This window comes from Vitis riparia, unplaced genomic scaffold (genome assembly GCF_004353265.1).
Source record: "Vitis riparia cultivar Riparia Gloire de Montpellier isolate 1030 unplaced genomic scaffold, EGFV_Vit.rip_1.0 scaffold745_pilon_pilon, whole genome shotgun sequence".
Lineage (NCBI taxonomy): Eukaryota > Viridiplantae > Streptophyta > Magnoliopsida > Vitales > Vitaceae > Vitis > Vitis riparia.
The window spans coordinates 63,893-88,823 of record NW_023269766.1 but is presented as its reverse complement, the minus strand read 5'-3'; the positions used below and the strand labels follow the sequence as shown (position 1 = coordinate 88,823).

General features: G+C 40.1%; 1 protein-coding gene across 7 annotated transcripts in view; it reads left to right on the top strand.

Moving 5' to 3' along the window:
* LOC117910448 (ribonuclease H2 subunit A-like) overlaps positions 1 to 24,931 on the top strand; it is a 61,744-nt gene that overhangs the window by 13,361 nt on the left and 23,452 nt on the right. For all 7 annotated transcript variants that reach the window (XM_034824521.1, XM_034824523.1, XM_034824520.1 and 4 more), the window contains exons 4-5: positions 20,075 to 20,198; positions 20,278 to 20,365. In XM_034824521.1, the coding sequence (XP_034680412.1) occupies positions 20,075 to 20,198; positions 20,278 to 20,365 (212 nt within the window). The remainder of the gene's footprint in view (positions 1 to 20,074; positions 20,199 to 20,277; positions 20,366 to 24,931) is intronic.

Below are 24,931 nucleotides of genomic sequence, written 5' to 3'. Positions count from 1 at the left end.
ATGCTAGAATTTATTTGCTTTTATTTGCTTTCCATGTAAAGCATCCTTGTAAAGTCTATATATAATATACAAAACTCAAGGCCAAGGTATTCGGTCATTCACACAATATTTTGACATGGTATCAGAGCAAGGTTGCTAATTTTTCTTCCCTTAAATTCTTTTCTGTCTTTTCGGTTTCGGAGGTGCCTCTCGTGTCTTTCGGTCAAGTCTGTGTTGATCCGTGCTGCACCCAACCACAACCATTTTTCTCAGTATTTCTGTGGCTGTCGTGGGTCAGTTTTCTTCTGGGATTTTTTTGGTCAATCCTTTTGTCTCGGGTTCTATTTATTTCCTATGGATTCCGCACCTTTGTGTGTTAAGTTTACAGGCACAAATTATTCTACCTGGGCATTTCAGTTTGAACTTTTTCTCAAGGGAAAAGACCTTTGGGGTCATATTGATGGCACGGATGTTGAAAAACCATCCACTTTTGACAAATCTCAGGATGTTGGGTTTTCTCCTTCATGGGCTGTGCTTGATGCACGCATCATGTCTTGGCTTCTTGGTTCAGTGGAGCCTCATATTGTTACCCACTTGCGGCCCCATCGCTCCGCTCAATCTATGTGGGCTTATTTGAAGAAAGTTTATCATCAGGATAACGATGCTCGTCGATTTCAATTAGAACATGCGATTGTCATGTTTCAACATGGTAGTCTTTCCATCCAGGACTACTACTCGGACTCTTTGGCATGAATATGCTGATTTGGTTACAGCGGATGTTCCTATTGCCGCTCTTTCAACTATTCAGACTATTCACGCGACTACCCGGCGTGATCAGTTTCTTATGAAACTACGTCCGGAATATGAATCTGCCCGCTCCTCTTTACTGAATAGATCTCCTGTTCCCTCTCTTGATATTTGTTTTGGTGAGTTACTTCGCGAAGAGCAACGCCTTAGTACTCAAGCTATTTTGGAGCAATCTCATGGCAGTTCCGGGACGGCAACTGTAGCTTATTGTCACAGGATGCTTCAAATGACCCTCCCCATGGGCTTATATAGGAGGAGGGAAGCTTCTGGAGATTCCTAGAGCCATCTACACTAAGCCATTGGTGGGAAGAGTGTGGAAGGTTCTAGAAATGCCTAGAGATGTCCACACATCTCTACACTATGGAGGAAGGCATGGGAGGAGTCCAAGGCTTTCTAGAGACTTCTAGGAATCTCTTGTATATTCTTGTACATAGGGTTGTACATAGAATAGGGTAGGATGTTCTAGAATATTCTTGATTTGTAAGGAACCCTCCAAGGTTCCAGAGAGTTCCCTTGGTGCCTATAAATAGGTGAGGGCCTCATTTGGCCAAGGCACCACCCAAATCACTTCCTAACCAAGCAAGTGAGCATCCAAGCACTTGTAAAGGCTTCTTTGAGTAATAAAGAGCTTCTATTCTTTCAAGGGTTGCCTACCAAGCTTCTTGAGCTTTCGAGTCGCAAGTGTCTTAGCCGAGCAAGCTAAGCATTGGGGGAGCAAGGCTGACTTAGCAAGATCAAGTGTCTTGGCTTGTTTAAGTGCCGCACGAGCTTAGTGAACGACTAAGTCCGTGACAAGTGGTATCAGAGCGCGGTTGCGAGGTGGGCATAGTAAAGGAAGCATGTCAGGCTCCAACGTGGAGGAGAGTAGCGAGCAAACCCGGGGGAGGGAGACCGAGCCTACTGCACGGGGCAGGGGCAAGAAGGATAAATCTCGTGATGCCGTTGCCAACATGGAGGCAAGGCTAGCCAAGGTGGAGCTAGCCATGGCGGACACTCGGGAGGGGTTGGACTTGATCGAGCAAGGCATGGAGAAGGGCTTAGAGGATCTAAGGGAGCAGATCCAAGACCTTCGTGAGGGGGTGCAAGTCTTACAAGTTCAGCCAGTGTCACACGAGGAGTTCATGTCCTTCTAAGGAAAGGTCTTGAGCATGCTTGCTAGCATGGAGTCAAGGATAGAGGCCTTGGCCACTTGGATGGAGTCCCGAGACCAGGAAGTTAGGCAGGAGTTGGCCATCTACAAGGCCGCTGTGTCGGCACGGGTCATGGCCATACATGAGGCATCTAGGGTGGAGGTGCCGAAGCCACATGGGTTTAGTGGCAAACGGGATGCCAAAGAGTTGGATAACTTCTTATGGCATATGGAGCGATACTTCGAAGCTATCGCATTGACGGATGAGGCGGCTAAGGTGAGAACTGCGACCCTCTACCTTACTGACACAACTACTCTATGGTGGCGTCGAAGGTTTGCCGATATGGAGAAAGGCATTTGCACCATAGAGACGTGGGAGGACTTCAAGAGGGAGATCAAGAGGCAGTTCTACCCCGAGGACGTGACTTACCTGGCTAGGAAAAACATGAGGCGTCTCAAGCACACAAGCTTGATACGCGACTATGTCAAGGAATTCTCTTCACTCATGCTTGAGATTCCTAACATGATTGAGGAGGAGTTGCTATTCAACTTCATGGATAACCTGCAAGGGTGGGCTGAGCAGGAATTAAGACGCCGAGGTGTTCAAGACTTAGCCACTGCCATGGCAGTAGCAGAGTCTTTAACGGATTATAAGAGGGAAGACTCTCCCAAGGTTGAGTCTTGGGAGGATAGCCACGCCATGGGTGGGGGAGACGAGGCTTCAAGGGACCACAATGCTCTTAAAAAGGGATCAGGCAAGATGCCTAACGTCCGAGAAGGAAGGGGTAAGGCGGAAAGGAAGGAGTTCACGCCTAAAACCAAATGCTTCCTATGTGACGGTCCACATTGGGCACGGGATTGCCCAAAGAGGAAGGCGCTTAGTGCCATGATCGAGGAGAGGGAGCAGGAGGACGAAGCACATATGGGCTCAATGCAACTACTAGGTGCCCTCCAATTCAACCCAAAGCCTAGTACGCCTAAGACCTCCTTACTAGCAGGGGTGCAAGTAAAGGAGGAAAAAGGGGAGCGAGCTGAGGTAGCCCGCACACACATGGAAGAGGTCACCAAGGGAAAGGTGAACTCAGTGGGTAAGAGGAAGCAGCACTCTAAGCATCGAAAGCGCACGGGTCTGCATCCATCTGGAGCCTCACGGGAGAAGGAGGTGAAGAATATCCTGGCTGAACGGGTCACCAGGAGACAAGGGGTCCCTCCTGTGATAGAGTATCTAGTCCGATGGAAAGGACTACCTAAGGGGCAGGTAAGCTGGGAACATGCGGATGCCTTGAGAAAGTTCTGGAAACACATCGAGAGGTTTCAGAACGAGGCAACGACGAGGACGTCGACGGCATCGATGGGGGAGAGTGTCACAGGATGCTTCAAATGACCCTCCCCATGGGCTTATATAGGAGGAGGGAAGCTTCTAGAGATTCCTAGAGCCATCTACACTAAGCCATTGGTGGGAAGAGTGTGGAAGGTTCTAGAAATGCCTAGAGATGTCCACACATCTCTACACTATGGAGGAAGGCATGGGAGGAGTCCAAGGCTTTCTAGAGACTTCTAGGAATCTCTTGTATATTCTTGTACATAGGGTTGTACATAGAATAGGGTAGGATGTTCTAGAATATTCTTGATTTGTAAGGAACCCTCCAAGGTTCCAGAGAGTTCCCTTGGTGCCTATAAATAGGTGAGGGCCTCATTTGGCCAAGGCACCACCCAAATCACTTCCTAACCAAGCAAGTGAGCATCCAAGCACTTGTAAAGGCTTCGTTGAGTAATAAAGAGCTTCCATTCTTTCAAGGGTTGCCTACCAAGCTTCTTGAGCTTTCGAGTCGCAAGTGTCTTAGCCGAGCAAGCTAAGCATTGGGGGAGCAAGGCTGACTTAGCAAGATCAAGTGTCTTGGCTTGTCTAAGTGCCGCACGAGCTTAGTGAACGACTAAGTCCGTGACATTATGCTGCCCAAGGACGCGGACCACCTATGCATTCTAAAAACTTGTAGTGTTTTTGCTACAAGGAATATGGGCATATTGCTGCCACTTGCCCTAAGAAGTTTTGTTCTTATTGCAAGAAGAAGGGTCACATTATCAAAGAATGTCGTATTCGCCCCCAGAATCGTCAGGCCCAAGCATTTCAGACTTCGGTTATTGTCCCTCCTGTAGCAACTTCTGCAACACACGACTCTCCTTCAACTGCGTGCTCTGTTCCTGCACCTCCTGCACCAGATTACTGCACCCTAGAAATGGTGCAACAGATGTTAATTTCAGCATTATCAGCAATGGGGTTTCAAGATAACAATTCTACTAAACTCTGGTACGTGGACTCGGGGGCCTCTAATCACATGACTAATAATCCCATCGCTTTGTGTCATGTTCGGCCCTACACTGGTCAATCTTCCATTCAGACTGCCAATGGCAGCTCTTTACCCATAGCTGCTATTGGCGATGCCTCTTCTAAGTTCACTGATGTGTTCCTTGCTCCTCAGCTTTCCACGAATCTTATTTCAGTTGGCCAATTAGTTGATAACAATTGTGCTGTTAATTTTTCTGGTAATGGTTGTGTTGTGCAGGACCAGGTAACGGGGAAGCCAATCGCGAAGGGACCTAAAGTGGGGCGCTTGTTTCCACTATTTTTACCTATTCCAGATTTTTCTTCACTTTCTTCTATTAAGTCTTTTGCTTGTAATAATGTTTCAGATCTTAGTATGGTGTGGCATCGTCGTTTAGGCCATCCCAATACTCAGATCTTATCTCATGTATTGAACTCTGATTTACCGAGTAATAAGGATTGTTATTCTTTATCTCTTGAGTGTGATTCTTGCAAACTTGGTAAAAGTAAAACTCTTCCCTTCCCTTTGCATGCAAGTAGAGCATCTCACTGCTTTGATCTTATCCATAGTGATGTTTGGGGACCTTCCCCGATTAGTTCACATGAGAAATTTAAATATTATGTGACTTTCATTGATGATCATAGCAGATTTACTTGGGTCTACTTTCTTCGTTCTAAATCTGAGGTCTTTCGTACTTTCACTTAGTTTTTAGCGTATGTTGACAATCAATTTTCTACTTCTATTAAGACATTACGCACAGATTCCGGTGGTGAGTATTTGTCTACTGAGTTTCAAGCATTCTTGGCTTCTAAGGGTATTATTCATCAACGTTCATGTCCCTCTACTCCTCAACAAAATGGAGTTGCCGAACGCAAAAATCGTCATCTTTTAGATGTGGTACGTACTCTCTTGTTAGAATCTTCTGTTCCATCCATGTTTTGGGTAGAGGCTCTAAAAACTGCTACTCACTTGATTAATTGTTTACCTTCTCAAGTCCTACATATGGAGTCTCCCTATTTCCGCTTATTTGCTAAGCAACCTAGTTATGATCACCTTCATATTTTTGGTTGTGTATGCTTTGTTCATTTACCTCCTCATGACGACATAAATTATCTGCTCAATCTGTTCGATGTGCTTTCTTAGGATATAATATGTGTCAAAAAGGATTTGTTTGCTATGATCCTACATTACATCGTACACGTATTTCTAGGAATGTTATTTTCTTTGAAAATCAACATTTCTTTCCTGTATCCTTTTCTACTGTGTCATCCTCTTCTACTGTGGTCCTTCCCTCTTTTGAGCAACAGTTCTCAGATCTTCATCCAGTCAGCTCTTGCTTTCAACCAGGTATTGTGTATACGAGACGCTCCCGCCCACAGTCTCTTTCGGTGGCTTACCCGATATCTGATCCTACCACGCTCCAGATGCAGTCAGTTGCAGCACCTTCAGTACGTCGCTCTTCTCGAGTGTCTGTACCTCCAAATAGGTATGGATTTCCCTCTTCCAGTTCTGGCAATTCTATTTCAGCCCTTACTGCTGCATTGTCCAAATTTGATATTCCCACATGCTACTCACATGCTACTAAGCATGATTGTTGGCGACAAGCTATGCAGGAAGAAATTGCTGCTCTGAAAGCCAATCACACTTGGGACATTGAGCCCTGTCCTCCCACTATTGTTCCTCTGGGGTGCAAATGGGTTTACTCAATCAAGGTTCGATCTGATGGAAGTTTGGATCGTTACAAAGCTCGGCTTGTTGCACTTGGGAATAATTAGGAATATGGTGTCAATTATGAAGAGACCTTTGCTCCTGTGGCTAAAATGACTACTGTTCGTACGATTCTAGCTCTTGCTGCTTCCAGTGATTGGCCACTACATCAGATGGATGTAAAAAATGCTTTTCTTCATGGGGATCTTAAAGAGTGTATTTATATGAAGCCACCCCCGGGATTGTTTCCTTCTCCGACTTCACATGTGTGTAAGCTTCGTCGCTCTCTTTATGGTCTCAAACAGGCTCTGAGGGCCTGGTTTGATAAATTCTGCACCACTTTATTACAATTTTCATTTAGGCAGAGTAAGTACGACACTTCCTTGTTTCTTCGGAAATCAGACATGGGTATTGTTGTTCTTTTGGTTTATGTTGATGATATTGTAATCACTGGTTCCGATTCTGCTTTACTTGGTCAGCTCAAAACTCATCTCTCCGAGTCCTTTCATATGAAAGATCTTGGGTCTCTCACATATTTTCTTGGTCTTGAGGTGCATCATAGTCCCTTTGGTATTTCCCTCAATCAACATAAGTATGCGAGTGACTTGGTGGCTACAGCTGGTCTACAAGGGGCTACTTCTGTTGATACTCCCATGGAATTAAATGTCAAGCTTCGCAAAGAGGAAGGCGACTTACTTGCTGATCCCAGTTTATACAGGAAGTTGGTGGGTAGCCTTGTTTATCTCACCATTACTAGACCGAACATTTCTTTTGCTGTACAGCAAGTCAGCCAGTTCCTTCAGACTCCTCGTCATCTTCATTTGGCTGCTGTTCGTAGGATCATACGCTATGTTCAAGGCACTTCTACTCGTGGCTTGTTCTTCCCTGCAGGCAATTCTACTCGCCTTGCTGCTTATAGTGATGCTGATTGGGCTGGTTGTGCGGATACCCGTCGCTCCATCACTGGTTGGTGTGTGTTCTTAGGTGATGCATTGATATCTTGGAAAAGTAAGAAGCAAGACAGAGTCTCTAAGTCATCTACGGAATCTGAGTACCGGGCGATGTCTCTTGCTTGTTTTGAAATCATTTGGCTTCGAGGTTTGCTTGCGGAGTTAGATTTTTCTGAGACCGATCCTACACCTCTACATGCCGATAATACAAGCGCTATTCAGATCACAGCCAATCCTGTCTATCATGAGCGCACAAAGCATATTGAAGTGGACTGTCACTCTATCCGTGAAGCCTTTGAAGCTCGTGTTATCACTCTTCCACATATTTCCACTGACTTACAAATTGCTGATATCTTCACCAAGGCTCTCCCTCGTCATCGACATTGCTTGCTAAGTAGCAAATTGATGCTTGTTGATCAACCTGCATCAATTTGAGGGGGGTTGTCAAAGGACAGCTTTGCTGTCCACCCTTCTTTCCTTATTTTACCCCACAAGCTGTCCACACTTCTTTCCTTAATTTAGCCCACCCTTCTTTCCTTATTTTAGCCCACAATTGTTTCCTTATTTCTCCATTTATTATTCTGTACAGTTAGTATATATTATTTGACAGATTATAGTTTACATGTATAGGGCTAGAATCATGCTAGAATTTATTTGCTTTTATTTGTTTTTATTTGCTTTCCATGTAAAGCATCCTTGTAAAGTCTATATATAATATACAAAACTCAAGGCCAAGGTATTCGGTCATTCACACAATATTGTGACAAGAATAACTTCAGAGATGAGGAGATTTGTTGAGATTGTTGATGAATTAGGGTTGGTGGATCTTCCGTTACAGGGGGGAGAGTTCACTTGGAGTGGGGGTCCTAATAACCAGTCTTGGGCTAGACTGGACAGGTTTCTTGTGTCCTCTAGCTGGTTAGATCATTTCAGTGGAGTGTTCCAAAGCAGGTTGGCCCGGCCTGTTTTTGATCACTTCCAAGTACTTCTTGTGGGGGGTGTGATAAGAAGAGGTCCCTCTCCTTTCAGGTTCGAAAACATGTGGCTCAAGGTTGGGGCTTCAAAGACCTTATTCGAAGCTAGTGGCAGGGGATGGAGGTCAAGGGTAGTGCTAGTTTTAGACTGGTTGTTAAGATGAAGGGAATCAAACAAAACTTGAAAGTATGGAATAGAGAGGTGTTTGGGAGGCTGGATTGTAACAAATCTTCAGCTCTACAACAAGTGGATTTCTGGGACTGGGTGGAAAGTAAGAGAAGTTTGACAGTGGAGGAAACGGAGTTAAAAAAGGAAGCAAAAGAAAGTTATAAAAAGTGGGTGCTTCTAGAAGAAATTCATTGGAGACAACTTTCAAGGGAGGTCTGGCTAAGGGAAGGGGACAGAAATATGGGTTTTTTCCATCGTATGGCAAATGCATATCGTAGAAACAACTCCCTGGTCAGAGTTAAGATTAATGGGGAGTGGCTCTCAGAGGAGCAGGAAGTGAGGGCAGGAGTTGCTAATGCTTTCCAGTAGTCGCTTTCAGAAGATACGGGATAGAAGGCGGATATTGGGAGGCTTCGGCTAGATTAGATCAGTCAGCAAAAAACGGAGAATCTGGAGATTCCTTTTTCAGAAGCTGAGGTTCATTCGACCTTAATGGAGATGAATGGGGACAAAGCCCCTGGGCTGGATGGCTTTACTGTGGCCTTTTGGAAAAGCGGTTGGGACTTCGCTAAAGAGGAGATTATGGAAATGTTTAAGGAATTCCACGAGCATGGTTCTTTTCTTAAGAGTCTCAATAACACTTTCCTGGTCCTGATTCCTAAGAAAGGTGGGGTTGAGGACCTGGGAGACTTTAGACCTATTGGCCTTTTGGGGGGGCTCTATAAATTGTTGGCTAAAGTGCTAGCTAATAGGCTCAAGAAAGTGGTAGGAAAGGTGGTTTCCCTTGCCCAGAATGCCTTTGTGATGGGAAGACAAATTCTTGATGCTTCCTTAATTGCAAATGAGGTGATAGACTCGTGGCATAAAAGAAAAGAGAAGGGGCTCATCTGCAAATTGGATATAGAGAAAGCTTATGACAGCATTAACTGACAGTTTTTGTTGAAGGTATTGCAAAAAATGAGCTTTGGGTCAAAGTGGTTGAGGTGGATGTGGAGTTGCCTATCGTCAACCAAATTTTCAGTATTGGTTAATGGGGTTCTAGCTGGCTTTTTCCCAAGTTCTAAGGGGCTTAGACAAGGAGATCCCCTATCTCCTTACCTCTTTGTGATGGGAATGGAAGTGTTGGATGTTCTCATTAGGAGAGCTGTTGAGGAGGGATTCCTGTTAGGATGTAGCATTCGGGGTGGTAGAAGATCCCCTATGAACATCTCCCATTTATTCTTTGCTGATGATACAATTATGTTCTGTGAGGCTAGCAAAGAGCACCTAACTCATTTAAGTTGGATCCTATTCTGGTTTGAAGCTGCTTCAGGTCTAAGGATTAACTTGGCCAAAAGTGAAATCATCCCAGTTGGTGAGGCGGATGAGGTTGAAGAGTTGGCAGTGGAGTTAGGATGCAAGATGAGATCCTTGCCCTCTCAGTACTTGGGGCTGCCCTTAGGGGCTCCTAATAGGGCCACCTTTGTGTGGGATGGGGTGGAACAGAGAGTGAGGAGGAGACTTGCGCTTTGGAAATGATAGTATATTTCCAAAGGGGGGAGAATTACCCTCATAAAAAGCACTTTGGCTAGCATGCCAATCGATCAAATGTCTCTTTTCCGAATGCCCAAGATTGTTGCTAGAAGGTTAGAGAAAGTGCAAAGGGACTTCCTGTGGGGGGGAACTTGGAGGGGAAAACCCATCTAGTTAAATGGGAGGTGGTTTGTACGGATAAGAATAAGGGGGGGCTAGGCCTAAGGAAGCTAGCCCTGTTGAACAAAGCCTTGCTAAGTAAGTGGATATGAAGGTATGCTTGTAAAAAAGACAGTCTTTGGAAACAAGTAATCATAACAAAGTATGGGCAAGAGGGTCTTGGATGGAGGACAAAGAAGGCCAACGGGGAGGTTGGAGTAGGGGTTTGGAAAGAGATCTTGAAAGAATCTGCTTGGTGCTAGGATAATATGGCGTTCTTAGCTGGGAAGGGTACCAAAATCAGATTCTGGACAGATATTTGGTCTACTGGTACAACTCTGTCCCATTGTTTCCCCCACCTCTTTGTCATGGCTGCTCATAGGAATGCAATGGTGGAGGAAATGTGGGACCAAAATTCTGGTCAAGGAGGTTGGAATCTAATTTTTTTGAGGGACTTTAATGATTGGGAGTTGGATATGGTAGGAGATTTGATCCATGTTTTGAGAAGTCATTGGCCTTCTTTGGAGGAAGACTCAGTTTTTTGGAAGGGAGGAAGAAATGGACAGTTCAAGATCAAGGAAGCGTATAGCCTGCTGGCAAATCCTAATGACACCGCTTTCCCTTTAAGGTGTATCTGGGTGGATAGAGCTCCAACCAAAGTCGCTTTCTTCGCTTGGGAAGCGATGTGGGGGAAGGTGCTTACTCTTGATAGGCTCTAGAAAAGAGGGTTACAACTCCCAAATTGTTGTTTTTTGTGTGGTTGTGAAGAAGAAAATGTAAATCATATTCTTATACACTGTATAGCAGTCAGAGTCTTGTGGGATATTGTTCTTGGGTTAGTAGATGTTAAGTGGGCCTTTCTAGAAACTGTAAAGGAGGTCTTAATTAGTTGGAGGGACCCTTTTGTGGGGAAGAAAAGGAAAAAGGTTTGGAAATTCATCCCGTTGTGTATTTTTTGGACGGTTTGGAAGGAGAGGAATAGATTAGCCTTTAGGGGGGGTGCGTTGAATATCCAGAAACTCAAGAATTTTTTTGTTTGTAATTTACGGATCTGGGCTAGATTGTATATAGGTGAGGAGTCTCTCTCCCTTATAAGCTTTTTGGAGTGGTTAGTATCCACTTATGGGGTGGTGAGTCTCTCTTGGTTTTTTGTTTTAGAGGCTTTAGCTGCCTTGTATACCACCTGTATACTGTGTGGCTTTTTGCCTCTTCTTTAATGAATTTCTGGTTTACTTATCAAAAAAAAGAAAAAAGAAAATGAAGGAGGTACTTTTTTAAAGCATGCTTCCTTTGTAGAGGTACTGGATAGAGGCAAGAGGGAGGTGGGTGAGACATTTTGTTTTGAGAGTGGGATAGAGGAGGTTATGAGCACTTCAGTGTCTCCCAAGAAGTGTTTGGTGGGGGGGTGTGATATTTCTTTAGATAGAATGTTGGTTATGGACTTGTTGAAATCTTAGGCTATGTATTCTTGAGGATTGAAAGGTGATCTACATCTGTCTTTGTTGGGATGCCCTCTCATTTTATTTGAGTTTGAAGATGTTTCTAAAGCCGTAAGGGTTTGGCTTTTGGGGCCAGTCTATTTGAGGGAAGAAGATTGCAGTTGGATTTGTGGAGGTCAAATATTGCCTACTTTAAAGAAAGTGTTTGCGTAGGTTTATCAGTGCATTTGTGGGGAAGAGAGTTTTTTAAGATGCTTGGCGATGCTTGTGGAGGTTTTGTGGTAGTGGACGAGGAGACAAAGGAGAGGCATCACTTGAATGGGCTAGAATCCTCATCAAGTTGAGTAGGAGGAAGGTGTCAAGCTTGTTGCTTGTTGTGGATGGAGAAGTTGTCTTTGTTGTCCAACTATGGTGCGAAGTTTTCATGGTTAACGAAGGTGGTCTCTAAGGGGGTTACAAATATCTAAAGGTTAGAGATGAAAGGGTGGGAAGTGCATGCATGATGGAGAGAGTGGAGTGGGACGAAGGGAAATGTGCGGAGGAAGTCTTTCAGGCATTGGGTCTAGAGTCAAGTCTCACAGCACATGCAATGATGGAGGCAACCTTATCTACAGAAAATAATAGCTAGCCCCAAGGTCAGTGAGCTATTTAGGTCTCCTTGTGAGCCGTTGGGCCTTAGTTCTTCTAAAGACGAAGTTTTGGGGGAAGGGAGCCCTTGCAAGTTCTTATTGGGCTAGCCCATAGCAAAATTCTCAAGCTTGTTTGGAGGGAGCATTTTGAGACTTTTAGAGGGCTAACCCAAAGATCTTTTTTCTAAACCTATTAATGGAATTATGGGTAAAAAGGCGTAAGAGAGCCTTAAAAGATCTTCTATTGGTGGAGATTTAGTCAACTCCATGGTGACCTTCATCGATCCGCTTCTAGAGGCGACATCTCAAGGTTTAGCAGAGTGGGTTTCGGGAGTAGGGTATCATCTTCCCCGTCTCCTCCTTTTTCTTTTTTGGAGTATTCCGTTCTTGACAGTGGTCCAGTGATTTAGTCAAAGGTGGGGCCTTCCTTGGGGTCTTTAGGATCTGGATTTTGGCTGCTAAGGATGATGCTTCAAGATGACAATTTGTTGGATTTTCTAGGGAGTGTTGCTCTTTCAGATAAGGAGATGGTGGTCGAGGCTAAGGAGTTGGAGCCCTCTAAGGCCATGGAGTCAACATGCATTTCGGTGGGGGAAGAGCTTAGTTCTGATAGCCTTCCTAGTAAGTTTGCCAATTTTAATAGCTTTGTGGGGATGTTGGTTGCGAGTTTTGAAAAGGAGATTAGCTCCCTTCTGAGGAAAATGAAGGCAGGAAAAGGGTGTGGAGTTAAGGTCTCAAGGGGAAAAGGGAAACCTTTCTCATCATCCCATTTTGAGAGGGAAACATGAAAACTAAAATGCTCAGTTAATTACAATAGTTCTCCTCTCATAGTCGGGGGAAGGGAAGGAGCAGTGGGGATTCAACACTCATTTTGTGAGGTTGCTTTTTTGTTCGCATTTTAGGTGAGGGATTTTGGTTACAGACTTGTTCAAGGGACAATTTGTGTTCTTTCTAGGTTGTGTTTTAGTTGGTATAGGTTGGGGGTGTTCACTAGTTTTGGGAGTTCCTGCTAGGGATAGTCTAGCTTTCTAGGGATGTAGGGGGTTGGTTGTTGTTAGAGTGGTTGGTATTTGTGTTTCCTTTTTTTTTTTTTTTTTCTTCTCTTGCTTGCCTTTTAGCCTTAATTATATACTTCGTGTGTACTTTGTTGTGCCATTTTGCAAGAGCTTTTAATATATTATCTTAATTTACATATCAAATTTTTTTTTTGTTTCTACCATTACTCTATTTCTCTCATTGTTAAATGAGGAGGCTAAAGTTTCACAACCTTGAGTTTTGAAGTGGGAGGGATTTGATGCAAAAGAAAAAGGTTTCAGGGTGGCAAAGTAGATTATCTTTGTACTTTTTTTTTTTTTGTGATCTATCTTTTTGTTTACATCTCCTTGTATAGTGGAGGAGTTATTTGTTTTGATTGGGTTTGTGTATTTGAGGGGAGGATTCCTCATCCTTCTCACGAACTCTTTTTCATAATTAATACATCGCTTGTTTCTCATTTAAAAAAAAAATGATTATAAAAAGTTAATTATTGAAGCCGAAATTGCTTTGATACCACTTGTTAAAACCTGAAATTATCTCAATATATGGGACTCTTATTAGGTTGTGAATCTTGTGATAAATTTTCAGTGATGCACTTCAATTAACTTGTGGGTGACTTAAACCGATTTAATTAAGAGCAATTTCAAATAGCTGCTTATGCTATGCATTTTGTGATTATGCAATGGATAATGAAAACACTCGTAGAATACAAAGGTTCATGTGGAAAACCTAATCCCAAGGTCAAAAACCATGATCAATCTGACTAGCAACAATCCAAAATGAATAATCAAAATTACATAGCCTAGGTTTACTAAACATGAGTGCAGCTGATCAATCACTGATCACTTATTTTGTGCCATCCTGTTACAACTGGATCTCCCGACCTTGGAATCACATCAAGGTACTCCAAAGTCACAATGAGATTTCCTTCATCCTTGACATGTCACCAAGGCATTTGGAGTCATACCATGATTTCTCAGCCACTGATCTTTCTTCAGAATGACACTAAATTCAAATTGCACCTGAATTTGACATTTGGGGTCATGCCAGATTAGATCACAGTCATAGGAAGTTGAGACCACTTCAACAAACAATTCTGAAATAAATTCAGATCTATTTTTTCAACAATGAATAGTTGAATCACAATCTATGCTCCAAAAACAAAACAAATTTGGGCTGAATCATTTCAATTGCACATAAGCTTGGATTGTAATCTGATGAACACTTGGCTCTCATTCTCTCTCAAAGACTCTTAAACTGATCTACGATGAAAATGTAGAGAATTCTAAGTGTTCAAGTGATTCCAAGTGACCTAGGGTCCTATTTGTAGGCACTAAGATCTAAAACAGCTTATTCAATCTTAGAAATGGCAGGGATTAAGAATCGTCTACTTCAAGGAATTAGCTCTCTAGAAAAACAGTCAAACTTGTGCTTTTTTGGCATTACTTGCATTGGGAGTGAAGGCCCTTTGAGTTGGTAGCACATGAAGGTGTAAAGAATGACTTCTTCTATTTTAATGCACTAGTAGAGTGCCAACACTCATGATTTAAAGTTTTGGTATCAATCATTGACTTAAGAGTTATCCAGGTGCATTGGTTTCAACGTCTTGAACAATATTAGACAATACACTCAATATGCAAGTTAGAAAGTTTACTTATTTATTTATTTTTGATAGACAAAGCAGATTGAATTAATAAATGCCTAAAAACAGGGGGCATACCCCATGTATACAGGCAGTATGCAAAGAAAACCCAACCATGCTGCAAAAAGGAGAAACTAGACCTACAATAGGGAGGCTAGTCTCCATTAAGGAGACCCAAAAAAATTCAAAAAAAAGAGGGATTGTCTAACCCCAAAACCTGCTGAGACCACTCTAATAGTGAATGGGTAAAGAGCTTCCTCAGATTTTGGTTAGACAACTCTTCCTCTGGGAAAGTTCTTCGATTTCGTTCTCCCCAAATGCACCAAAAAAGACAAATTAGTGCCAATTTCCACAGTGCTCTTTTCTTCTTCCTTAGCCCCTTAACTTTCCATTCTAGAAGAAGATTTCTCATTGAATCCGGGAACTCCCAAACCCAATTATCCCACCAAAAACTCACGTGTCTATCATTTCCAATACGGATACTACTTCTAAGAATGAACTCTTCCCACCTTTTTTTAATATCTTTCCAAAGGCTTAGCCCAAAAGAATCCCTCATAGTGGTCCAACCCCCTTCCACCTCCCCAAATTTTTCTCTAATGACTCTCCTCCAAAAGCTCTCCCTCTCAAGGGAAAATCTCCACAGCCATTTGCCTAACAAAGCTTGATTGAGCTCCTCCAAGTGCCTTAACCCCAGTCCTCCATGCTCCTTATCTTTACAAATAATCGACTAACTTACTAAGTGTATCTTCCTCCTTTCCTCTGTATCACCTCACAAAAACTCTCTTTGAATTCTTTCTAATTTGATTCTTACTTTCCTTGAAATTACAAAAAGCTGACATAAAGTAGATCGAGAGGTTTGAAAGAGTGCACTTAATAAGGGTTAGTCTTCCTCCTTTGGACAAGTATTGTTTCTTCCAAGTAGCCAATTTCCTCTTGAATCTTTCCTCTATTATGTCCCAAACTCCACACGACTTATAAGGGGCTCCAAGGGGTAAGCCTAGATAAGAAGTAGGGGGTTTCCCTACTTTACTTCCAAAAAGATCAACTGCTCTTTCCGCGTCCTCCATGCTTTCCACTGGAATAATTTCACTTTTTTGCAAGTATATTTGCAGACTTGACACCAATTCGAAACAAGTCACAATCCACTTCTAAAACTTCAGCTGAACCTCATTATCCTCACAAAAGAGAAGAGTGTCGTCTGCAAACAAGTGAGAGACATGGACCCCTTCTCCACCTCTCCCCACTACTTTGATGCCCGTAATGAAGCCTCCTTCTTTAGTCTTAGCAATTAAACCGTTGAAAGCTTCCATAATCAGCACAAACAGATAAGGTGACAATGGGTCCCCTTGCCTCAGGCCTCTATGCGTTGAAAAGAAATCAGTAGGAGTACCATTGACTAAGACTGCCATTCTCACAGTAGAAATGCAAAAAAAAATCCATTAACGCCACTTGGGCCCAAAACCCATCTTCTTCAAACTGAAAGAAGGGACTTCTAATTTACATGATCGTAAGCTTTTTTAATGTTCAATTTACAAACTAAACCCACATTTGAACTTCGTTTCCTTGAGTCGATCGCCTCATTAGCTACCAAGGCTGCATCCAGAATCTATTTTCCACCCATAAAGGCGTTTTGGTTGTTCGATACCACTTTCCCAATCACACTTTTCAGCCTATTAGCTAGGACTTTTGCAAGAATTTTATAAAGGCTCCCCACAAGACTAATAAGTTTGAAATCTTGCACATCGCTTGCCCCTCCTTTCCTTGGGATAAGAACTAAAAAGGTTGCGTTATGACTTCAAAGCACAGCAAAATACCATTAAAATTATAAAAATAAATATAATTTTAAATGTTTAGTAAAAATAAACTTGTATCATATTTAACATTGTTGAAATAGTCATGAAAGCATGCGTATAGTTAGGTCAATTATTAAAATATATTTAATATATTTTTCTACATCAAAAGTTGAGATTTAGAAATAATTATAATTAGTATGAATAAAAATTGGTATACATTCATCTAAATTTTTTGAAAAGTGTTTAGTTACATAACATTGATAATTATTTATTCATTTTAATAAACTTACGAACTTTACCAAATTAGACATTCTTAGTAATGTCCATTGATATAATATAAACATCAATATGCTAAAGTAGGTTTTCTTATGAATCAATTATTAAATATATTCATATACTCTTCTATGAACTTTGCTATATATTTTTGTTGTTTTTCTCAATTTTCAAATATTATAAACTTATTAGGATATGTATTAATTTATTAATTTGCATATTCATACACATAAATAATCACATTCATACTTTTATATCCATATCCATGTAACTATCCAATACCATATCCATACAATATCACATTTGTGAAAATATCCAGTACCACATATATCTTTCCTAATTCTTAGTCCTCTACTGAAGCCATATTCACATACCATATATAAAATGCCAAATATCTAATCCATTTTTTTTTAATTTTAATCCTCTACTCATTAGGGTAATGACAATCACTCACTTTAGTCCTTCTTTCAATCACCATTGGAGATGCTGCCACTAATAAGAAAAATCTAAGCTACCAATGACAAAGAAGAAGAGGATTATTAGTGCCTTCTTAGTCACTAATCTTCTTCTTTGTTGTTGAGGGATTGAATTTTCTTATCAGCGGTGACATCTCTGTTAGTGATTGAGAGCAAGGATCAAAGTTAGTGACTACATTCTATTAAGGATGTAGTAAAGGATTAAGAATTCAGAAACAAAAGGGATTGGATATTTGCTATTGTATATATGGTATTGTATGTAAGACTTGAGTGGATTATGAATTGGGAAAGAAATATGGGTATTGGATATTTATATGAATATGGTGTTAAGTATTGATATGGATATGAGTATGTAGAAATGGTGTTGGATAGTTATATGGATATAGATATTGATTGGCATTAAAAATGCATGATTTATTATACTTATTTATTATGAATTGCACCACTCATAATCCATAAATCATTCCATTTAGTTAATTTTATTACCAACATTGTTTCTAGGTAAATTGATGAGTTTGTGCAAGTTTTGCTAGAAAATGAGATGAAAATCATGTTGGAAGAAGAAGCAAGTCAGTGGGTAGCCAACTTTGCAACCCCCCATTCCTCATTAACTTTGCCATCCCCTTCGTGAAGTCTCCAAGACACCCCCTAAAGTGCCCTGTGTCACCCACTTTGCCATCCCTTGCTTGCACCAATTCCCTATTCCTCCTTCATTAAGTTTGCAACCCAGGCATTTGTGCAACCTAGCTTTGCAACCCACTTTGCTACCCCCTTGCTTTCATTGACTTCGCAACCTTGGGAGCTTAGATCGCAAGGATTGCAAGACTTCCCCAAACAATCTCTCTCTTGTCACTCTCAATGAGTGGCTAAATTCAGGAGTTAAGGTGAGGGAAGAGGAGGTTGAAGCATTTCATTCTTGCTACTCTTAGCATAAAGGGAACCTCGATACCTCATAAACCTGATTTGACTCATTCACCTTAGCACTAGGTTTAATCTTGCTGAGATAACATCCCATTCTTGTTGCTATCATTGTTCATTGGTTGCTTGGAAAGACCTTAAATCGAGAATTGATGTTGGAGTAGCAATTAGGGTGCAAAGTCTCTTCATAGCATGACTTAGGTTGGTATATAGGTAATTAGTTGAAGGTGGTCAATAGAGAAAGGATGTAAAAAAATGAGTGTTTGGTGTCTATGAAAGATATGGGTTGCATATCACCATGTTTTGATAGGCAAAAGCACAAAGATATATTAGAAAAAGGGTGCTTGAAAGGCAACCCGGAGCATACAGGGAGTATACAAGAGACACCTAAAACAAGCAACAAAAGTACAAGCACTCACCGGCCCTCAACAAGAACCCAACCAATCCACAAAGTTAAACAAAGATAAGGGGCCTACAACTATAGAAGAATTAGCCTAGGATAAGAGATTACAAACAAATGAGTTTTTCAATATTTGAATCGACAAAGCCTCATTATTGAAAACTATCCTATTTCTTTCCTTCCAAACTGTCCAAAATAAACAGAGAGGAGCTGCCCGCCAAACCTTTCTAGGATTCTTGTCCTTAAAAGAAACATACCAACTTAATAGAGTGTCTCTCACCGAAAACGGCAGAACCCAATTAACCCTAAAAAGAGAAAACACAAGATCCCACAAAATCTTCGTCTTAGAACAATGAACAAGGATATGATTTATCGTTTTCTCTTCAACGCAACACAAGCAACATCTGTTGGCTAAAATCCAGGCCCTCCTCTTGAGCTGATCTTGAGTAAGGACCTTCTCCCAAGAATAGGTAGGAAGGAACTTCAACTAACTCAAACCTTGACATTTTTCATTTATTTGCATATTCATTTTAATGAGACGCCCATACCCTTTTTTTATTCAGGAACCTTATCCTAGACACATTGCATTGCTTTGTCATGACTTTATAACTGTTTAACCCTTAAGGAAAAACAGCACCAAACTCTTGTCAAGTACTACAATATATAGTCCTTGTGCTTCGGGACTTGATTGCTTCGTAACACATAGAATAACATGTGCTACTAGGACAAAATGGAGGGTCTACACCTAGGCATATCAAACCCTTAATAAGGTCTCTAAAATAGCTCTTTAGGGTCTGCAATCCATCTTATATTAGTTTAAAACCAAGTCATCTTTTCATATTACCTTCAATTTTGATGATTGACTTGAACTTCTCTTGAACTTGACCCATCTTAAACAATATTGGTCTTCGTGGTTGATCATGTGAACTCAAGTTGGCATTAAACTTATTCTAAGACCATACAATGAACTTGTCATGGAATTGCTGACAATTATAATGAGCATAAGTAAGTCTATGCAATTTTAATGTGAAATTAATCTTTAGCCCATATGATGTGACAATCGACTAAGTAATCGTGATGCTTTGAGGTTGCTTCTTTAGAGAAGCCTCAAGTATTCAAAGGGCTAAATGCTAGTCTTAACCAATGGAAGATGCTAATCTATCTAAATTCTCTTGACATAAGTGTCTTCTCATCGAACAACCTTGTTTGCAACCTAGCTCTTTTCTTGGTTTAGTACGGTTCAAGAATCCTCAATTGACATTATCATGGGCTTTGTTGAAATATGGCTTAAGAACAATCCTTCTTAGACAACTTTGTCATTACGAATTTCCTTGTCCTAAACAAAGTCACCTTAAGAGGGGCTATGGCCTCATGATGCCTTTTGGAAGAATCTTTGCAATGATCTTATTTATAGCCAATGAGCTGATGGGTTTAAAATCCTTGATTTTAACAACCTTCCCTTCAAGGATGAGAGGGATGAAAGTTAGAGCTATAATTGATATTTGATTTTGGATAAAATGTTGAAGAAGGGAAATTTGTCTTCTTGGTTCTTATTTTGGTCTTTCAGATGTCTTCATCAACACCAAATTAAAGAGTAAAATGGCCATTATACCTGCTCTGTATGAACTAGTTGGTCTACACTCTGGATTTTGTTTATAATGGTTATTATGAGCTGCTTGACCTTGCTAATTAATATCCATAAAAGTGATTGTTTACCTCCAGTCACTTAAATCTTTTTTTTTTCTTTTTCCATTTTCAGATTCAAAGACTCTAAAAGAAGAGAAGAGGGAGGAATTGTTTGAAAATTTAAAGGCTGATGAATCCATTGGATGGGCTGTTGATGTCATAGATCCACGGGAGCTCTCAGCTAAAATGCTAAAGAAGTTAGTAAAGTATAATAACTTGTAAACTTGTGCTCGATTGCAGCTTTGTAACTTGATTATTTTTTTCTTTTGTTGGCAGAAACAAGATAAATCTAAATGAAATATCTCATGACTCTGCAATTGGCCTCATCACTAGGGTCCTAAACATGGGAGTTCTTTTAACTGAGGTAACATTTTTAACTTGTATGAGATTATTCCTCTCAAATATGTTTCTAGAGTTTAGGCTATAAAAAAAAAAAATATGTTTCCAAAGTTCAGGTGTGATTCTAAATAGTTAAACATTCCAAGTATTGAGCATAGGGTGAACAAATGGGATGTAGCAATAAAGCTATCAGATTTTGACTATATTCCTTAGGGTTTTGCAGTTGGACGCAATCTGATAAAGAAGTTGTGCTTACATCAACTAGAAGTAATTAATCAACTACAATTTCAAAATTATATGTAGAGAAAAGCTCACTCCGTAGAATTTAGAGAGTGCTAACTGAATGAAAATATGATTTCTCAAAATAGTAACTAGGTTACATTTTCTTTTGCTTCTCAAGATAGCACAAGGGATATATGTGTCTTTGCTCTTTAAGTTGGATTATTTGGCAATGACTTATCAAGAATATGCCTATCAACATAGCATATGTGTGGTTGTGATATGGTTGAGCAACCCAATTTTCATGCTATACTTGCTTCTTTTTTTGATAAAAAAAATTCATTTTAATAAAAGAGAATAAAAATATAAATCAAGAAAAGGAAGGAGGGAAGGAATCTCTGAGATGCCCTACGACTAAATTTTGTACTGCACAACCATAGGTAGTTCTGCATGTGCCCATTGATCCGGTTGGTTTCAGACTAGAGTCACTTCATCAGATAAGCTGGAATGGTGTTGGGACATTCTCTCTTGACTTAATCTTTTAATTCATTATTGAATTCTCTCCTAGAGCTGCAGAACTCATGAGGAAACATTGGTCAGAACCACACGAGCATGTTTCTCAAAGGATGAGAGGTCCTTCAAGTACACTGATTATATTCTCACTTCTTTTCACCCTCTTTTAGGGATACACATTGTACTTTTACTTCTCTCCTCTCTTTTTCTATCCCTCTTCCTTTACTTCTACTCCCTTTTTAAGAGTCCTCACCAAACTGAGGTTGTTTGTTACTGTTTTTTCATTCATTGTTTTCTAAATCTCTTTTTCTAGCTTTCAGTTACTTCTGACAGCAATTTTTGCCTTTTTAGATGTTGGTTAATTTTTTGAAAATTTTGTTCTTATGCTGTGTGGCGCATGCTTTTTAACTTGACTCTTGACATTGTTCTTGAGGTGTGGTTTGTTCTTGCTTATCTGTAAAGTTGTTCTGCATTTATGTTATAATACTTACAAATGTACTTAGCAAGTCCAACACAACTAGCGACATGTGTTGAGTTGAGACTGTTCAAGCTAAAATTCTTTCCCTGAAAACCACAATTGTGAAATTGAATGGAGCTAATTACCTCAAGTTTGCTTAATTTCTTATCTATGTTGGTCTAGTGAAGAAATTAGGGTATAGCATCTGTAACAATATTGAACTAGTTGAGTCAATGTCCTATGAACTAAGAGAGTCCAAAATTTCAAAGATTATGTCTTGGTTACTTCAATTGAAGAATCTTTAGTCAGAGACCCAAAGGCTCCCTAGGAAATCTGAGATGCACCCACTCAAACTTTACGTTGGTAAATTTGTCAACTACTTAAGTTGCTCAACTTTGGCTAACTTATCTCCTTGTCAACATGCTATTCAAAATGGAGAAACATGTTTGAAGAATTAAATAATTACCTTGCTAAGAACCCACTTGTCTAGAAGATGTTGCCTTACACAACTAAAAGAGAGAATGCATGAGGCCCAAGTTTTGCTTCAGAGCCTCACCTTCTTCAATTCAACAAGTTTGAATTCTTCTGAATCTTGGTTAAGGTGGCTGTGATTCTCCTTCCATTGTAGAGGTGCCTCTCTTCATTGTTCCAAGAAAATAAACGACAGCTTTAAGCTTATGCTTGGTCACGCCAAAGAGCAGATTGGCATTCACACAGATGTCCACCTTTAGTTATTGAAGGCACTTGTAGATGTTGTTGTCACTTAACTGGTTCTACTATGTCCTACACCAAAAAAGAACTGGTACTCTGTAGCACCTCTTAAGATGTTGAAAATTCCAAGGCTAAGAATATGAGATGTTTTCAAAGTGATTAAAATTACGTATGCTACCTCTTATTTTTTATTAGGTATAAAAAATAAACATCTTTAAGAATTATTCTTAGGCCTCTATATTCATCTATTTGAAGAGAAAGAAATCTCAAGATTGTTGAGATTTGTAAGTCTCAAGGGAGTTAGTGTTCAGAAAGGCTGTAACTTATTGTTTCATATTCTTCTATTTTTAAGGATTCAGAGGTTTTATTGTTTTTCTTTTCTATTCACAATTGGACTTTGATTCCCTTTGTCGATTCTTAGTTTTATGCATTATTTGTATGCTTTTGTATGTAATATAATAGTAAAATAATTATCTTTGTTTATAAAGAGTGTAGAAGAGGCATCATGCCACCAAAGCTTTCTATTCTTACGACATTTGCTCTTGATATTTTCTCTAAGAGAGGTGGAGCAAGTGAAAGCTGTAGAAACTAAAGTTCAAAAGATAGGATTATGAACATCTTGGTCGTGCCAAAGAGCATATTGACATTTACATGGATGTCCATCTTTAGTTATTGAAGGCATTGGTAGATGTTGTTTGTCGTTGTCGTTTGAGTGGTTCTAAAATTTCCTAGACAAAAGCAGCTAGTACTCTTGTCTTTTACATGGATAAGGAAAAGACACTAAGCCTAAATGGCTTCATACTTGCATTCTATCATGATTGTTGGGATATCATTAAAGAGGATTTGTTAAAGGTTTTCTTTGGGTTTCATGACAATGGAGTCATCAATAAGAACACAAATTCCATTTTCATTGCCCTAGTGCCTAGGGGGAGTTGAACTAATAGAATATTTGACTTTGGACCCATTAGTCTGGTGACCAACCTCTACGAAATTATAGCTAAGGTGCTATGTCACACCTTGGATTTCTGACTTACTAATTAATACTCAAATACAAAATTAGTACTCCCAAAACTGGGGATACAAAAATTTAAATGTTGAGTTTCTAGTTGATTTTGTGCAAAATGAGGATGTGGAAACCTATTATAAAGAAGTACACATCCTGTGATAAACAGTGTAACCATTAATTAACAAAATATGATATGTTTCACAGAAGAAAACCTGTACCACATTACTTTTTACATGCCAAAACCCCATGGTTCACTAAGGGTAGCCCATACTATAAGTGTATAAAAACAAATATACATTCCATCATTCCTTCAAAAATAATTTAGTCTTTGTATGATACAAGGGCAAAAGCCTCAAAACACTTTCAACGCCAGCAAAACAACATCCAATCAACAGAAAAGTAATGCTCAAGCATTAATCCCAAAAGATGTCTTCTGACCTGCATCTAAAGGTGGAAGGGATAGGGTGAGTTCACAACTTAGTAGGAAAGTTTATAACCATCTTGTGCATATTCTTTAAAACCTTGAATTAAACATATAATAGCATGCATGATAAACAATTTATAACCATTAACAAATATGCAATAATGTCACACATGCATGCATGTTGTTGATGGTTTCATTTCTGCTTTGCTTCATCCATCCTCTCACACTTGATAAGCTGCTAACCTTCACCAATGTACATATCAACCATCAATGCTCCAAAAGATACTCAGTCATAAATAATGACTATTTTGGGACTATCACCCAAGGGCAGGACCAATCCTGTGTCTTTTGGGACTACAACCTAAGGGCAGGACCAACCCTATGTCTTTAGGGACTAAAAACCTAGGGGTAGGGCCAACCCCATACACCCACGTCGAAGTGTCTTCCTCGAGGGCTTTAGGAACTTTCACCCAAGGACCCACGGTCCCACATAGACAATATATCGAAAGATAGTGTTTGTAGCTTCATATAATTTGAAAATATATAAGTTTCTTACTAATTATAATTATATTTGATTTTCTTTGATATTTCCGTAGTACAACCATGAGAAAATCATTTTCCTTAACAATTTTTTTCTTTAGAACTTTTTGGGAACAAACATAACTTAAGAGTGTCAAAGATTTTAGGGACTTTAGACCTATTAGCCTTTTGGGGGATTCTATAAAACTCTTAGAAAAGGTTTTAGTTAACAAGTTAAAGAAAGTGGTGGGAAGGTGGCTTCAAACTTGCAAAAAGCTTTTGATGAGGGAAGACAAATTTTTTATGTTATTCAAAAAGCTCTAGGGCAGGTGTTTTTTGCAAGTTAGACATTGAAAAGCATATGACCATGTTAATTGGAGCTTTCTACTCTTAGTGTTGGGAAAGATAGTGCATTCCAGTTATCTAGGGCTTCCTTTAGGGGTTCTATACCAGTCCTCTAGTTTGGAAGGTGGTAGAAGAAAAGTTTCAGACAACTAGTTTGATGGAAACGTCAGTACCTTTCTAAGGGTGGGATACTCACTTTGTTGAAAAGTACTCTTTCTAGCCTCCATGTTTACTTCATGTCCTTGTTTGCCATTGTTAATGCAATGTGTTTGAGGCTCAAAAAGATTCAATCTGATTTCCTTTGGGGGTGGAGCTCTTGAAAAGAAACCCCATTTGGTAAAATGGTCAACTGTAATTATAAAGTATTTGGTAGCCTCTAGTCTTGAATTTTTGTTTA